General features: G+C 42.1%; 1 protein-coding gene across 1 annotated transcript in view; it reads left to right on the top strand.

Annotated features, from left to right (window-relative positions):
* Positions 1 to 9,657, top strand: part of LEPR (leptin receptor) — a 153,304-nt gene that overhangs the window by 82,436 nt on the left and 61,211 nt on the right. Inside the window, exons 5-6 of the mRNA XM_044674764.1 lie at positions 7,917 to 8,246; positions 8,739 to 8,862. Of these exons, the coding sequence (XP_044530699.1) occupies positions 7,917 to 8,246; positions 8,739 to 8,862 (454 nt within the window). The remainder of the gene's footprint in view (positions 1 to 7,916; positions 8,247 to 8,738; positions 8,863 to 9,657) is intronic.

Here is a 9,657-nt window from a genome sequence, read left to right as displayed (position 1 = left end):
TAGGCACTGGGGATTGTGACTAGCCCAGGGTCACACAGCTAGGAAGTATCTGAGGTCACATTTGAACCCAAGACCTCCTGTCTCCTGAACTGTCCCTCTCTCTCCATTGAGTCACCTAGTTACGCTGGACTGTATGCATTTTAGTCCCATTGTGACAATATAGGGTGGTTTCACATCTGAAACTGGAGGATGTGTAATTGACAATTACAGTCTTTCACTTCCTCTCACCCCAATTTATAGTGTTATGAATTCTACAAATTTCAGTCTGTTCATATTAAAGAAAAATATTTCAGGAATACCCAATGATTCTATTCTAGCTCTTCAGTTAATGAGGATTACTGACAAACTGGAATGAATATAACAGCATTTAGAAGCCACTATCTTTGTGCCAGCCACTGGGGACACAATGAAAAAGGAGCTTATATTCTAATAAGTGGAGATACATATGGGGGAGTGGTGACCAGGGAGGAGGGAAGGAGTTGATTATAGAGGAGTTGTTGGATGGGCAAATGGAACAATTGGAAAGTTCTCCGATATACAGTTCCCAGAAGCAATGGCAGTATGATTACATTTTTCATGGCAAGAGGCAGAAAACAAGTGTTTCTTTCTCTCTCTCTATTCTCTGTCTCTGTCTGTCTGTCTGTCTGTCTGTCTGTCTGTCTGTCTGTTTCTCTCTTTCTCTCTGTCTGTCTGTACCCCACCCCCCCCTCCCCTATCTGTCTGTCTGTCTCTCTCTTGCTCTTGGAGGTGAATGGGCAGGACTGGGCACACAGAATTAGACACTGGGTCTGAGATAAGGGTGGCTGGCTGGATAATGTGAGGTTTCCTATCCATCCCTGGGAGGCCAGGCATGATGGGATGGTCTCCAAACCATGCAGTGCAAGTATTAGTTGAAGCCACTGGGAGTGATCTGTGTGGGGCAGAGAAGACTTTGGGTTGCCTTCAAGGAATTGGAGTGACACCGTGTGGAAGTTGGTAACAATTATTCTGCTTGACCCCTAGAGGCAGAAGCAGGAGCAATGAGGGAACATTGTAAGGTGAGACATCAGGAAAACGATTTTCTAACAATTACTTATAACTGTGCCAACGTCTAATGGGCTGCATGGAGAGACGGGAGATGCGCCCTCATGAGAGGTCTTTAGCCAAAGGCTGGCTGACTTCTCATGTTGAGTATCCTGGAGAGTCCAGGCAGGGCTGGAATAAATGATTTCTGAGGTTCCGGCTGGCTTTGATTGTGCTGCTCTCTCTTCCGTCTTTCTGTTCTCTTGGACTCAGGCCCCCCAACATGGCACGACCATCTCAGACTGTCCTGCTGCATTCAGCACTTGCACCTTCTTGTGGGCCAGCTGTGTTAAGATGAAAATTCTCTTGAGCCTGTATCCTAATTTGTAATTATTTATGAAAGAATTTTCAAAAATAGGAATCAGAGAGGGGCAGCTGGGTAGCTCAGTGGATGGAGAGTCAGCCCTAGAGGTGGGATGTCCTGGGTTCAAATCTGGCCACAGACACTTCCCAGCTGGGTGACCCTGGGCAAGTCACTTGACCCCCATTGCCCACCCTTACCACTCTTCCACCTAGAAGCCAATACACAGAAGTTAAGGGTTTGAAAAAAAAAAAAGAAAAAAATAGGAGTCAGAGAAAGAAAAGACCTCTGGCCATGCCTGGCATTTTCCTTACCAAGATCCTGTCTTTGTGACTCAAACTAACTGCATGATCCCAGGCAGGTCACTCTAAAAGACTCTCAGTTATGAGCAATTCCTTCCACTAACAGGGATCACAGATCCCCCTTGATATCAGTTAGCATTTATTAAACACCTACTGTATGCCAGGCACAATGCTAGGTGCTGAGTCTAGGAAAAAAAATGAAATAATACCTGCCTCAAGGAACCTACATTCTATCTAGGGAGACTTTTTTTTTTCTGTTCTTTTTATTTCTGCTCATATTTTGCAACAAAACACACATATACACACAGGCTGGCTAGGTGGTGTCACATTGCACAGAGCACTGGATCTAGAGTTAAGACCTGAGTTTAAATATGTCTTCAGACACTAGCAGTATGACCCTGGGCAAGTCACTTCACTCTGCTTGCCTGAGTTTTCTCATCTGTAAAATGGATTGGAGAAGGAAATGGCAAACCAGGCCAGTGACTTTGCCAAGAAAACCCCAAATGATGTCATGAGGAATTGGACATAATAGAAACAACAGACGAGGAAACTGAGGCAGATGCAGTGATGTGACCTGCCAAGGGCCACATAGCTTGGAGGTGCCTGAGGCTATATTTGAATTCAGGAAGATTCATCTTCTTGACTCTACACCTGGTGTTCTATCCAGTATGCCACTTGGCTTCCCCACTGTAAATATGAGCTATCATATTATGTAAAAGTACATACATGTACATATATATAAGATACATACATATATATAAGATACATATATATATATATATATATATATATATACACACACACACACCTCTATCTGTCTGTCTGCCTTGGAATTGGTGGGGGGAGGCATTAGTAGGTAAGAAAATCAGGAAGGGTTTTCTGTAGAAGGTGAATTAGTTCTAGTTGACTTTTTGGTCGCCATATTGGATTGCTCTTCTTTGAAATCTCTGGTCCTGATCCGGTCCTTAGCTACAAATGATATTTAAAAATTAGCCTGACTAAAACCAGCTCCATTTGAGGAATAAAACAGCATTAACTAAGGAAGGTGAGATGACAATGTTGAACCTTCCTTCCATTCAAACAACAAAGGGTCTTGTCCATGGTGGAGCCAATCCCTTCATTGTTTCATTTCCCTTTTTATCCCAGTTTCATTATCAAAGATGAGAGGTTAAGGTTCATTCCAACTGACTGCTTCTTTCTGTTGGGGTTGAAAAACTATTAGAGCTAATGAGTCATATTACATACTCTTTGCTTTGTCAAACAAGGAAAAAACCCCCAAGAAATGACATGATTACCCCTGAGACAGTGTCTGAATTAAAAAAGCATTTGTTGGAAAAAATGAACGTGTCTGAAAGTGGAGTGTGGCAGGTTTTGCTTTTAATCAAAGGCCTAAAAATGGCTGTTTGTCCATTCAGATGAAATATACTAAATTCATCATATTTCATTAACTTGTTCATGTGCCTTTGATGAGTTATATTGTTCATTTTTTTGTTATTAGTGGAATTTTTCTTGTTTCTAGTATTTCATATTCTTTGAGCTTTTTAACAATTCTTTTATTTCTGTGAAGAAACAAGACAGGGTGATCAAGAGCTAATTAGCCAAACAAAGAGTTTTTTAAAAAATGATTTTAAAAAGCTTTTCTAAAGATCTTGTAATGCACATACATACTTTTCTCCTTTTCTCCGAAGCCACCTCTACTATGGACTCAGTCCTGCGGCGACAAGATTCAGTTCTAAGGGAGCCTGGAGTTTAATGAGAGACGTTGCTTTTCTCAGACCCTTTTGCTTTTCTTTAGAGCTCAGGCAGAAGTAGAGAGGTCCAGTGCGGATCAGGTATGGGTCAGCTATTTATTTTTTCAAAACAGAGGCAACAGCTAACAAACACCAGGCTCACTGAGGGGCTTTACTTGAAGACAAAGCAATATAGCACCTTCTTACTACTATTATCGACTCTCACAAAGCTGACACTTAAAACATTAAGACATGGTGCAGTTTGTGAGACTCCTGAATAGGCAGTTTTCATTTTGCTCCACCTCTACATTGTCTAAACAATTCCTTTTAGGCCCAAGTTTTCCGACAGACTGGCTAGAACTTTATGAACTTCTTTTTGGTGGTGTCCTCTCTGATTCAAAAGCTCTTTCAGCCATCAGGAAGCTTCCGCTAAGGGATCCAGGATCTTGGGACCTCTTGATTTCACCAGGTTTATTCCAAGGTTTGACATGCTCATCTTGAGATGGCTGACTGGTCCCAAGATCCTGGATCCTGCTTGGCTTTGCTTCCACCACCATCATGGTTTCTTCCCTGCTATCCTCATAAGCTCAGTACCAAGAAACTCATCATCATGGAGACAACTTCAGCTTTAACATTTAAACCTTCTTAACTACTCTCAATCACTTCTGCCCCACTGGGCAGTAGTAGAGGGCTGGAGGGCAGAGCAAAAACTCCTCCCTAAGCCTTCTTTCCTGGAAGGCTCAGAATCACAGCCATCTCTTCATTGTCGTCAACCATTCTGCTTAGTTTTGACTTGACGATTGTCATCCTGCCCTGAATCCAAGTTCCCTCTTACATCCCCCCTTTTCATCTTTACTTTTCTGTATTATTTTCCCTTATTAGATTGGAAGCTCCTTGAGGGAAGGAACTATCTTTCTTTAGCTTGTTTGTATCCTCAGCCCTTGGCACTTAATAAGTGTTTATTGCTCAAACATTGGCGAAGAAATGCAAAGTATTTTATAAAGGCAGCGAGGAGCCTTCAGCCTCAGGCTCAGTGAGCCCGATGGAATCCCTGCTATTAGCTAGGCGGGCAAGCTCCATGATTCGGGGGATGGTACCAAAGGGCAACGCTTTTCCTATTTTCCACCATTAAGAGTGAATCAAGGGAGACCTAGTTGCCTCACAGGAAATTCAAAGGAAGAGGCAGAGTTTTTAAACAAATTCTGTCCCTCCTGTGATGCCACAGTCATGGGTCTAGAGGAACAACGGGGAGATGACTTGGTCATCCCAAAGTGCCCAGTCCTTTAGCACGGAGCCAGCCCATGTGGTTAGTCAGGAATCTGGATGACCACTTTATCCCTCCCATGCAGGGGGCGTCGACTCTCTTACATATAAAACACAAGAATAGGCATCTCTGAAGTGAATATAAAGCAGACACAAAGCAATCTTGATGGAGAAGTCAACAGCAGCTGAAGGAAAAGGGGAGATAGGAGATAAGCAGGGAAGATCTTATATAGGAGACATTTGAATTGAATCTTAAAGGAAAATATAGCTTGAATAAGAAATTGGGGCAATAAAGGGGTCTGTACCAGGTATGAGGGACAGCTAGTGCAATGGCAAAAAGATGGGAGAGGGTGTCGTGTTTGAGGAACAGAGAATAAGCCAGTGTGACTGGACTATAGAGGACATGAGAGAGAATAATGAAAGCTAGAAAGAAGGCTAGAATGGGAACCCAAGGACTTCAAATGCAAAACAGATGAGTTTATGCACAATAATTTATTGAATGTGTATTGAATACGTATGACAATGTGAGCATAACTGCACTTTATTTTTTAAACCCTTACCTTCTGTCTTAGAATCAATATTGTTTCTAAGGCAGAAGAGTGGTAAAGGCTTGGTAATGGGGGTCAAATGACTTGCCCAGGGTCACTCAGCTAGGAAGTGTGTGAGGCTGGATTTGAACCCAGGACCTCCCATCTCTAGGCCTGGCTCTCAATCCACTGAGCCACCCAGCTGTCCCCCATAACTGCACTTTAGAAAAATTTCTTTGGCATGTATGTAGAAGTTGGCTAGAGTAGGAAGAGCCTTAAGGCAGGGATGCCAGTTGGGAGGCCATCACAATAGTCCAAGTGAGATATATTTGGGTCCTGAATTAGATTGGGGAAGATCTGACTAGAGAGAAAGGGACCTAGTTTGGAGGTGTTGCAACAGTAGAAATAATAAAATTTGACAAAATATTGAACATTTGAGATGAGCAAGAGTGAGGAGCTACTGATGATTCTGTAGCTGTGAAGACACCGTGACTAGAAGCTGATTGATGAACCTCACAGTAATAGGGAAGTTCAGAAGAAGAGCGGGTTTGGGGGGATAGATCAATGATTTCTATTTTGAATATGTGGCATTTGAGATACGTATGAAACATCTACTTTGAAAAGCTCAGTGGGGCAGCTGGTGACGCAGGGCTAGATTTCCAAGGATAGAATAGGGTATATTATAGGATATATAGAATATAGAATAGGCTATATAATAGAGTGGTTATATTGATTTGGAAACCATCCAAGTAGAGATGATACTGAACTCTCATAGCTGATGAGGGAGATAATATAGAAGGAAAAAGAGAGGGAGGTTTAGGAAAGAGCAGTGGGGCCATCCTCACAATTAATGGGCATAATATAGAGGAGGAGAAAAAGGATCAATTAGAGAGGTAGAAGGAGAATCAGGAGAGAGCAATGGTATCAAAAACCAACAGAGGAGAGGGGGCAGCTGGGTAGCTCAGTGGATTGAGAGCCAGGCCTAGAGATGGGAGGTCCTAGGTTCAAAGCCGGCCTCAGACACTTCCCAGCTGTGTGACCCTGGGCAAGTCACTTGACCCCCATTGCCCTCCCTTACCACTCTTCCACCTAGGAGCCAATACACAGAAGTTAAGGGTTTAAAAAAAACCCAACAGAGGAGAGAGAGTATTCCTGAGAAGAGGCTTGTCAAAGTCAGAGGTCAAGGATGCTGAGCAGTGAGAAATAAAATCAGATTTGGCAAGTAAGAAGAGATCGTTGGTAACTTATGGAAGAATGATTTCCATTGAAGTCAGATGGAAAGGAATCAAGAAATGAGTGAGAGAAGAGGAAGTGGAGAAAATCAGTGTACAAAGCTTTTTTTTTTTTTTTTTTTTTTTTTTTTTTTTTTGAGTTTGGCTAAGAATGGGAGGAGAAATGCAGAATGATAACTTGTGGGAATCCTAAAGATGGGAAAGATGTGGATGTATTTGAAGGCAACAGAGGGAGGCAATAGATTCCATTGAATATATTCTCTCAAAAGTTCCCAAAGGCGTCTTGATTGCCAGAGAACAAGGAGCTCTTTTGCTGGAATCATACTTGAAGTCTTTCTAGCACGGTAGAATCATGGGTTCCAGGGTCTGTGCCCCATTGGCATAGCTTGTGATGCTATACCATGATGAGGCATTAAAACAGAACTTCATGGAGTATGTTGGACAGACCTACTGCAGTGAATTTATGGGACAACCACAGGCAAAAATCACAGAGGATGTGTACAAAGGGTACGAAATCTGGACCAAGATTATGAGCTGACAGTTCAACTCTCTTTATTGTGAGTAAAAACAGGCTGGAGATCTCATGACACCCACTCTGTGATAAAGATCTCCTGTAGAAGTTCAACAGTATGTCTTCAAGGTTTTTGCCAGCTAATCATGCCAGTAACAAAGCAGAAGGCACATAGGATGCTCCTAAACCTGTGATAGCATTTACAAACAAGAGTTTGTGACATTTGATATGAAGTCATAAGTTCCAGAGCAAGCTAAGATAAGAGCATTTAATTAGTCCTCCAGATCTGTCCTCTTCTGGGAGATATCAGGTCAAAGTAACCTCTCTTGGCCATGATGGTGTGGAGAGCCCGTAGCTGGCGTAAATCTTCACAGGATCAAATAACACCTGGACTTGCCGAGGTCGTTTTCCTGTGATCTCATCGGGCCAGCTGTTCACTCCATTTCAAATGAACTCGGCATCTGCTGCATGGGCTTCGGCATCTCTGGATAACCAAAGACCTGAAGTTTTCATCCCTTTAACAGAAGCTTCTAATATTCTTAATTGCTATGATAGCTAATACGCCAAGCTGTATCCTTTCTACTCCTGTGGCAAATATTCTGTTATTATAATTGATATCTCATAAAGGGCTTAATAACTCTAACATTTACAAGAACAGCTACTCGTCGAAAGGATTATACGTGATCATTTGGTTCGTGATCAAGAATTTAAAGGCACTAAAACAATTTTCCTTTTAGATGGATCACAATATTTTTCATTGGAACGATTATCCACACGGATGAGATCGTGGATCCATCAGTGGATTTGAGTAGAGGGAGGAATGGTGGCGAGCTAGACAATGTTTAGTAAAGACTCAAGACCTTGATTGGACGTTTGAAAAGCTTTAAGCATCATTCTTGAACTTTCTGCTGTCTTCAAATTTCTACTTGTATCCTGGCCAAAATTCTTCCCTGCTTTCTAATTTGCCTTTTTTTTTCTGTCTTAACAGATTTTATTCAAATGATAATTGCATATGACATGGCCTATCAAATCCCCCCATGGAATTTCACGCTTTCCTGTTTCCCACCAAATAAGACTGATGAGTTCCATTGGCCTTCTGGAGTCCCCAAGAACAGTTCTGTCTCTGATGAAGATCATCAGTCTACTGATACTAGCTTTAATTTACATGATCCTCACCGTTCGGAGTCTGTGTCCGGAGAAAGTTTCTACTGTTGCCTTTGGAGTGAACATGATGAAAATCCCTCCAGGTGTGCAACCAGTACAGAGAGGAAGACATTTGTTTCTGCAACGGCGCACTCCGTGGCTTGGAAACAAAGAGGTAGATTTTTAAAATTGTGCATAGCCCACTTTCAAAAATATTTGACAGTTTTTTTTTTCGATATTTTGACAATTTTCATTTTTTTATTTGACAAACCGCTTACTCTTTGGTAAATGAGGTAGATGAGAAGATGGCTTCTCCACCAACGTTTTGGTATGAATAACATTAAATTAGGTTCAGATTCATAGTATCAAATTGCCAACACCAGCAATTGTACTAAGTGGAAGGATAAAGGGGCCATTTCTTTCCTTTAGTTCTATTCTTTATAAAATGAGCTATTTAATTTAAGATCAGGTTAGGCTTTTCTTAAAATAAAAATGATTTTAAAATTTTTAGTTAATAAGAAATAACAACATTTATCTATCTATCTAATGGAAAACAATACAGAAAAGTAAAGATGAAAAGGGGGGATGTAAGAGGGAACTTGGATTCAGGGCAGGATGACAATCGACAAGTCAAAACTAACTCTGTCGTGTTTGCCCTTGAATTCAGGCGTGAGCTGGAGTATCCAGTGCTGGGTGAAAGGCGACTTGAAGCTACTCATCTGTGATCTGGAATCATCGCTTGAGAATTCTGCCGAGCCGTCCACGTTTCGGGCTCGTCTCTCATATCTTCTGTAAGTGCCAAATAACTTCACGTTGATATTACTAAGCCATCGCTGGTCTGCTTTGGGATTGCTGGGCACTGTTACAAAGAAGGCAAGTAGAGCCTTCGTCCTGTAGAGGACTGAACTGGAAGCCACTTTGGGCATCCTCTCGTGTGATAGACAAAGAAAGGTGCTCATGAGAGCTCATGTTCATGATGGCTCTTGTCCCAAGTGCTTTATCTCATGCGATCTTCGTACCAACTCTCTGAGGGAGGCGTGACAATATTCTCTCCATTTTAGAGATGGTAAAACAGAGGCACTTTTAAGTTACTCCCATTTGGGTAATTAATAGGCCTAGAACCCACATTTCTAGAGTCCAGCACTCTTTGTGCTGAACTACAGGATAAATTGCTCAAGTGTACAGAGCTAGCTCAGAGCCAAGATTTCAAACCAGACCTTCTGGCTTCCGAATCTCTTTTTCTAGGTCTGGGGATGTTGCACACAGGATTCACGGGGGTTGGACTCTAAAGGACAAGCCTTTCTCCCTTCTCTAATGGTGTCACTTCTTTAATTCTGAGCTGGGCAGCTGATGCGATGGGTTTGGGAGCTGGGTCTCATAGGCTCCTAGCCCTGGAGTGGAAAGGGAGTTCAGAGGCGGCTCCCTTGTTTTACAAATGAGGTCTTCAAGGTCCTGGGAGAGTCCCTAAACTATCGAAGGTCTGACAGGTATCAAGTAGCAGAGAAAGAATTTGAATCCATCTCTTTTATTCTAGAACCTGTGACCTTTCTGCTGTATGTGACTCAGGTTTGGCTATAATTAAACTC

Source organism: Gracilinanus agilis, chromosome 4, assembly GCF_016433145.1.
Source record: "Gracilinanus agilis isolate LMUSP501 chromosome 4, AgileGrace, whole genome shotgun sequence".
Lineage (NCBI taxonomy): Eukaryota > Metazoa > Chordata > Mammalia > Didelphimorphia > Didelphidae > Gracilinanus > Gracilinanus agilis.
This window is presented reverse-complemented; position numbering and strand designations above follow the sequence as displayed.